General features: G+C 64.2%; 1 protein-coding gene across 1 annotated transcript; it reads right to left on the reverse strand.

Moving 5' to 3' along the window:
* Positions 1-1824: 1824 nt before the first annotated feature.
* LOC135883275 (heat shock protein beta-7-like) lies at positions 1825-3882 on the reverse strand. The gene is made up of 3 exons (XM_065410299.1): positions 3705-3882; positions 2229-2380; positions 1825-2013 (listed from the first exon to the last, which is right to left on the reverse strand). The coding sequence occupies exons 1-3, from the start codon at positions 3880-3882 to the stop codon at positions 1825-1827; spliced, it is 519 nt and encodes a 172-aa protein (XP_065266371.1).
* Between the last annotated feature and the right edge of the window lie 3953 nt (positions 3883-7835).

Below are 7835 nucleotides of genomic sequence, written 5' to 3' on the forward strand. Positions count from 1 at the left end.
CCCAGCGGCGGTGGCGCCGGTGCCACTGCCCCTTTGTGCCTGCAGCCCTGACACCCTGCACGGCCGGACTCGCCGCCTGCCACCAGGGGAGGAGCCAGAGCCCCAGCAAGCCACTGCCATCAGCCCTGCCCCAGGGGCTGCCCCGGCAGCCCGTGTGGTGAAGAGGAAGGGTGCATCAAGTCCAGCCCCTGGCCTCCGCCTGCGAGGTTCTCTGGGCCGCTGGCGCAGGGCTCCTGGGGGCAGAATGCAAATATCCAGCTTCCTGCAGCACCACCCCCAGCTGCCAGGGGCCACTGGTTCCCCAACCAGCACTGAGTTCGAATTCCCCCGCCCCCCAACTCTACAAATGCCTCAGCCCCGGGCCCTCCACCCCAGCTCTGCCAGTGCCCCTGAATCCCGCCCCACAGCCCGCCCCCTTGGCTCGACCTGCCGGTGCTCCTCAGGCCTGAGCCGCAGGCCTCCCCCCCCCCTCGCTGTTCAATCATGCTACCTCTGGGGGTGGTTTGTGGGACGGGGCAAGGGAGCATTGGGGGAGGGCAGCTGGGCTGAGCCTAGACCAGAGGCGAGTTTGGCTTGGAGCCCAGGGTGAACAGCTCAAGCACTTCCCCTCCCCAAAGTCTCAGTGAGCCCCGCCCCCTCCAGCATGGCTGCTCTTGCCTGGCCCTGGGCAGGGTCCCAGGGGCTCGGAGCCGGGGGGGCAGCAACCGAGGCTCTCTGGGCCCTGCACTGGCCAGAATGTAAATACAGAGATTTTTATATTAATTTAATAAAAGGACTTTATAAATAGAGCAATAAAGTAACCCAAAGAGCGGCTGCTGCGTGCCAGGCGCCTCTGACGCGCCTGGGCTGGGGATGGGGCACATTGCTACAGCCTGGCATCAGCTGGGGCATAGGGACCCAGCCAGAGCCGGGCACCAGCAGCCTTGGGACAGCAAACGGGCCTGGGGGCCTGCGTGCCGCTCCTACCCCAACCAGCCACTGGAGGGAGCTGCTGCTGCAGGGAAACAGCTGGGGCGGGTGGGAACGTGCAGCTATGGCCCTGTCTGTGGAGTGGGGTTCCCTGCCCCGTCACTGCCAAACGAGGAGCCTGTGTGCTCCCGGCCCGTGGAGCCCAGGTGGCTCTGGCATTGGGGTCAGTCTGCTCATGCGCTCCCCTGGCCGGCTGGCCCCGCTCCCTTGGCCAGCGCCACCCAGCAGCGGGTTCAGGGTGCGGCCGGAGCGCACGGCGGCATGCGGGGGGGGTGCAGGGTCCGGGAGAGTCGGGGCAAGGGGCTGAGCCATGAATCACTAGCACAGGAGGCTGCTGTGCTGTGCCAAGGGGCCAGCGGGGAGGGTTAATGCCCAGCGGGGAGGGCTGGGGAGAGACGCAGGCCGCGAGGAACAGCCCAGACCCAGCCTTGGGTGGGAGAAACCTTTATTCCAAACAGGAGTGGGGGTGAGACACCAGCCAGGTGCTGGGAGCCCCACAGGGCGGCGGGCAGGCCCAGGGACCCCCGTGCAGCGAGGGGCTGGGGTGAGTGACTGGCCCAGGGCAGCCCTTAGCGCTCCAGGAACAGCTCGCATGCCCAGCCCCACAGCTGGGCAGACCCATGGCGCTAGCGGGCCCAGCATGCATTGCCCCTTATTGGGCCAGCCTGCCTTACCGCAGTGCATGCTGGGACCCGACAGGCTGCCCCTGCCCTCAACATACATGTGGCCCCAACTAGCAGCGCACATGTGCCAGGGTGAGCTCCCAGGAGCCCTGGGGAGGGAGGGGTGGCGGGGCAGCTGCCCGGCTCATGCCTCAGGTGTGTGGGGGGGGTGGCACAGCTCTGCCCAGGGGCGTCACAGCTTGACCTCGGTGCGGTACAGCGGTGGGGGCGTCTCGCCCGCCTTGGCAGCTGCGCCGCGCTTGGCGTTGATGACCAGCAGGCCTGCATCGGTGAGGGCGCAGCTGACAGACATGGGGTCCATGTCCTCGGGGAGCTGGCACTTGTGGGTGAACGTGTTGGAGACGGTGCCATCCTCTGCCACCTACCAGGGAAACAAACCCCCATGAGCGTGGGCACAAGACAGGTTCCTGCTGAGCACAGCCCCGTTCAGCCCAGCCTTTCCCAGGAGGGGGCGCCATAGGGAGTGGGGCAGGAGTGCTGGCGGGAGTGGTGCAACTCCTTGCTACTCTGGTCCCAGCCACCCCATTCCCGCGGTGCCTTGTTCCGCCCCCCCCCCCCCCCCCCCCCGCTCCTCACCTTCTCGGCCTGGATGATGATGTGGTAGTTGTACGTGGTCACCACCACGTCCTGCGGCTCGAACTGGCTCACGTCGGCCGTCACCTGGTACGTGTCGCCCCCGGCTCGCACGTTGCTGCCTAGGCTGCAGGGGCGCATGGACCCCGGGGATCCTGCACGGAGCGGGGCAGTGAGGGGGAGGAATGCGGTCCCCCCAAGCTCCACAGAGGCACGGGGGCTGCACCATGTGGCAGGTGCGGAGATGGCCTGGGGAGCAGTGGGGGGTGGGGTGATGGCGTAGTGGGGTGGGCAGTAGGAGCTATGGGGGGGTCGCAGTGGGGTGTCAGGGTGCAGTAGGGTGTGGCACCTGCCAGGCAGGGAGAAGCCAGGCTGCCCCTCTCCCATGGTGCGGTGCTGGTGCAGCGAGCGTGGCCGGTGCTGGCTGTGAGTCCTGCTGAGTCTGACACCCCGAGGTGCCGTCGCAGGGGGGGCCGGTCCCTTGACTTTGCTCAGGACAAACAGGCAATTTGTAGAGCAGGCACGTGGGAGGGGCTGCCTGCTCATGGGACTCTCTGGTTTTTGGTAGGGGTCTGCTGGCAGTCGGGGTTGACTCCATCTTGGGGTCCCAGGGCGCCCCAGCCCCCTTGCGAGGTCAGAGCCCCGTCTGCCTCCCAGCCATGTCACCAGCCAGCTCCTGAAACCCTGCCTTCAGCGACCCCTCCCACAGCCTTTGTTCAGTTTTCCGGGCCAAGGTGTCACCTGGCCTTTAACCCCTTCCTGGGTTCTCATGTTACATGCTCAGGGGGTCTGACTAGCTGGGGGTGGGACGATTGCTGGGGCGGGAGTCTGGCTAGCACAACGGGGGATTGGAAGTGGTTCTGGCTAGGAGTGGGGTTGACTCAGGAGAGGGGCAGTCTGGCTAGCAAGCCATGGGGTCTGGCTAGTGGGGGATGGGAGGAGTGAGTGGGCGGGGGGGTTGGTTAGCAAGCCGGGGGACTGGAAGGGGGGCATGGGCTGAAGAACCCTCACCCCGATGCTGGCAGGCGCTGAACCACCCCCTGACCAGGCAGTGCTCCCACCCTGGACCAGGGATGGCTGTCAAGGCGCTTTCCCCAGCCCTGTGGCCACTGCCCCCCGGAGAAGCAGCCCCCCCCCATCTCCCCGAAGGGTAAGCATAGCCCTGGGGCTCCGAACACTGCAGAGGCTGACTGGCCACCCCAGACCCTGTGGGGGCTGCATCTCCCTCCCCTCCCTGGGCTGGGCATAAAGGCAAGGACCTGCCTGGGTGGTCAGGGGCTTTGAACCAGGCCCATAGTGCTGAGCACAGGCCTTGCCCACTCGCCCAACAGGAGGGACTCTGGGAGCTGGTAGCAGTAGTAGACTCTCACCTTCTTAGGCCTATGAGCCCCTCCCCACTGTCCTGCCCCAGTGCAAGCAGTGGCTGTAGCACCCCGAGGCATGTGCGGGGTTGGGTCCCCCCACACCCATAGCCCCCACCTGTGTATCCATAAGAGTCATGGGCCCGTGCGGCGAAGGGGCCGTGGCGCAGGGAGCTCCTGTCCTCCTCTCCAAAGCACCCCCGGGGCTCAAAGCAGGGCTCGGCCGGGGGGGCGTTCTGGCTGTAGGTGCTGATCCGCTCCGAGCGATAGGTGGAGGACGAGCTGACGGACGCCATGGCGCTGGTGCCGGCCCGCGGAGGAGACGGGTCACTGCTGGGAGAGGGAGCTGGGGGAGGGACGGGAAGGTGGCTGGAGCCTGGAGATGCCCATAATTAGCAAGGTGTCCGATGGCACCGGGCCCTGGAATGCGAGATAAGGCGGCCCTGTTCCCAGATAGCGCGGGGGGGGGGGGGGCAGCGTCACCATGGCCACCACAGCCCCCGGGGATGGAGAAGGGGCTGGATCCCCTTTGGAGCAGGGAGGGGGACCCTCGGGCAGGACTGGCCGTGGTTGGGGTACTTGAGCAGGCCCCTATGGAGCAGGGGGCTGGACCCTGGGGTGCCATCCCCTCGAGATCCGGCCCGCTCAGAGGTGGTAACCCTGGCCCGTGCTGGCCGTTGTCCCCGCCTGGGTCGGGCCCCTCGGGAACGCAAGACGCCAGTGGAAGGAAGCGGCTGAACCCCACCAAGGAGGCGCCCACACGGCACTGCAGTAACAAGACTCGTTTTATTAGAGGCCTGGCAGGACGGCCACAGGCAGCTGGGACACAGGACAACAGAGAGCGGCTCTCAGCGGCCACAGGGCCAGGCCGGCGGCTCACGGGCCCCAAGCACAGTGTGAGGCCACGCGGCTCCGGGGTCGGCTCCTGGGGACCGAGACAGGGTCCATGGGACACGCCTTCCCGCTCCCAGCCTGCTGCCCGGCTACACACACACTCCGCCCATCACATCCGTGTGTGTAACCACACATCCGTGTGAGTACATACATACCCCTCCCCTCACATCCGTGTGAGTACATACATACCCCTCCCCTCACATCCATGTGAGTATACACACAAACACACACATCCCTCCCCTCACGTCCGTGTGAGTACATACATACCCATCCCCTCACATCCGTGTGTACACACACCCCTCCCCTCATATTCGTGAGTACACACATACCGCCCCTCACAGCCATGTGTGAACACGCCCCCTTCCCCTCACATCCGAGTGGGCACACACACACACACACCCCTCATATCCATGTGAGTACACACACCCCTCTCCTCACATCTGTGTGAGAACACACACACACCCCTCCCCTCATATCTGCGTGTGCACACACCCCCTTCCCCTCACATCCATGTGAGTAGACACACACCCCTCCCCTCATATCCATGTGAGTACACACGCCCCTCCCCTCACAGCTGTGTGTGCACACACCCCTCCCCTCACATCCACGTGCGGTCACACCTCCTTCCCCTCATACACAAACATCCCTCACTGCAGTGTGTACGCACACAGCTCCCCTCACACCTGTGTGACACACACACACACACACACACACACACACACACACACGCACCACCCCTCACCTTTGTGCATGGATATGGACACCCATGCCTCACCTCCAGGCACACACACATCTCCCCTCACATCCATATCACATCCGGATATGAGGGGAGGGGTGTGTGTTTACTCACATGGATGTGAGGGGAAGGGGGTGTGTGCACACGCAGATGTGAGGGGAGGGGTATGTGTACTCACACGCACCCACCTGTATGTGGGCAACACAAGCACACACGTAGGCACACCGCACCGCCACATGTCTGCACAGCCCCTTCACGTGAAGTACAATTGGAGTCACCCACTCCTGCCGCAGGCTGGGGAAGGCCCAGGGACTAGTAATTGCCCAGTGCTGCTAGCCAACCCCTCCTATTTGCTTTTCTCCTTCCAGATGTTGCGTTATTAAGTTCTCTGGGGCTGTCCGGGGTGCCAGGGGGGGGGCAGCCCCTCTGTGAGCCAGGCTCCCTAGGAGAGAGCATGCTACAATGGGTCGGGTAGATGTCTAGGGGTCAGGACTCCTGGGTTCTTTTCCTCATTTGGGCAAGCCACTTCAGCACAGATCCTCAAGGGTATGAAGGAGACTATCTCCCATTGAAATCAATGGGCGTTCAGTGCCTAAATATCTTTAAGGATCTGGGCCGTCCCCTCCCCATGCCTCTGTTTCCCCAGCGGTCATAAGGGGGTGTTGCCCACAGCACGGGCGGGGTTAAAGTGGGCATGTTTGTGAATGTGCCCAGAGTCTCTTGGATGGGAGGGGCTAGCGAGCCAGCGTGGTCTCCCACCGCCTCTGCCCCACGGCTGCAGCGTGCGAGCCTCTTGCACGCTGGCAAGGGGCCACTGTCGCCCGCTCCAAGCAGGGAGCAGGGGCTGGCGAAGCTGCCTTATGTTCCTGGGGGAAGGGGCGTTTCAGACCCCTGCAGGCAGTGCCCAGCTGTGTGCCAGTGTCTTCCAGAGCGAGGGAGGTGATGCAAACACCTGCTCCCTGCTGGGACCAGACTCAAACTCCTTGCTCGGGGACTGCCTGACAACTGCAGTGGGGAGCGGCCTGTGGGCACTGCCGGTGTGGGGCACAGTGGGGCATGGGGAGACCTGGGGTGGGGAGTGGCCCAGGAGAGACTGCTGCCAAGGGCCCATATAGACCGTAGCCTGCCCCAGGTCTCCCAGGGGGTCCCATTGGCTCCAATGGGAGGGAAGATTGAAGGGGTCCTTGGCAGAGGGTGGGGGAGGAGCAGGGCAGTTTCCCCTTCCTCCCCCAAATCCTGGGGTTCCCTGGCTGAGTTAAAGAGCCAGTTGCTCCCCCATGCCCAGCGCGGAGAACCACCTCCCCCCACACACCCTGAGCACTGAGATCTAGCAGCCCACCGCGCCACCCACTCAGGCAGCAGCTGCCACGGCCAGCTGGGGAGACGGCGCCTGGGGAGACGCTTCCAGCCCGGCCCGTTAGGGGTGTAGGTACGTGGCTGGGGCTCGCAGACGAGCAAGCCCGAGAAGGCACAGAGCTCACTCGTGCTCGCCTCTGGGCCCGATCCACAGCCTGGGGGAGCCATTCCAGTGACTTCAAAGGGCTTTGCCTCAGACCTTGTGCAAGCAACCCTACAATAACAAGGCAGCATGCTCAGCCCAGCACTCATCAGCAACCCTACAATAACAAAAGAGCATGCACAGCCCAGTGCTTGCAAGCACCCCTACAATAACAAAGCAGCATGCATGGTCCAGTGCTCTCAAGCAACCCTGTAATAACACAGCAGCATGCACAGCCCACAGCACTCATGCGACCCTACAATAACAAACCACCATGCACAGTGGAGAAAAACCTAATGCCATGTCCCGTTGCTGTCTGCTACAAGGTCACTGCAAGCGCTAAGCCTGTGCCAGCCATTCTGGGACACCGTCCCCAAGCCCTCAGGCCCCGCTGCCTGCCCCTGGGTGGTGAGCAATCCATGTGCCCGTGGGCGGAAGCAGGTTTGGCCCCATGTCACCCGGCTGGAAAGTCACTGCTGCCTTAGGGGAGCAGCATCAGCTCTCCAACTAGGGGCACGTTTCCTCCTCAGGCCCATGGCCTAGACAGGACAACGGCACCGCCCGCCTCCCTGGGACAGGCAGCTTCCCAGCACAGCGCGGCAGGAGCCACTTTTGGCTTTGTCCAAGTGCTCTGGGATCCATCCCTGGACCCCAAACACTGACTCTCTGGCCCAAGAGCTTGCTAACACCCTCCCACATCCCCCCCGCCCCCCCGCAGGGAGGTGACATCTTGACCCCCCATTCACTCCCCAACCCGGGCCCTGAGCAGACGCACTGGCCAGAGACTGGGACAGTCCCGGGCAATGCCCGCTGCTACTCACCATCCAGCAGGCATCTCTGAGGCAGGCAGACGCTCTGCCAAGGTGCAGGCACAGACTGGGTGCTCGAGAGCCCTGGGGTCAGATGCAACCTCCCCTTGCCCGGAGTCAGTTCCTCAGGAGCTCCACGGGCCGGGCCTGACCCCTCGTTTAGGCACTTGATCTGCTGGTTGAATTCCAGTAAAGCAGGAGGGGGCAGGCCCTGCTGGGCGCTCCCGGGAGCCGGGGGCAGCGCAGGGTGTGCACCGGGCCCCAGCCCGCAGCATTTCTTAGGGGCTCCCGCCCCGGCTCCTGGGGGAGGAG

The sequence above is a fragment of the Emys orbicularis genome, chromosome 9, assembly GCF_028017835.1.
Source record: "Emys orbicularis isolate rEmyOrb1 chromosome 9, rEmyOrb1.hap1, whole genome shotgun sequence".
Classification (NCBI taxonomy): Eukaryota; Metazoa; Chordata; order Testudines; family Emydidae; genus Emys; species Emys orbicularis.

What these genes read in the sequence shown, in the direction of transcription:
- LOC135883275 (XM_065410299.1), bottom strand. Translation starts at nt 3,882, where the DNA reads ATGGCGTCCGTCAGCTCGTCCTCCACCTATCGCTCGGAGCGGATCAGC. An exon ending in TGACTCTTATGGATACACAG is followed by an intron (nt 2,381 to 3,704) that starts GTGGGGGCTATG and finishes CGCTCCGTGCAG; the next exon opens with GATCCCCGGGGTCCATGCGC. An exon ending in TCATCATCCAGGCCGAGAAG is followed by an intron (nt 2,014 to 2,228) that starts GTGAGGAGCGGG and finishes TTTCCCTGGTAG; the next exon opens with GTGGCAGAGGATGGCACCGT.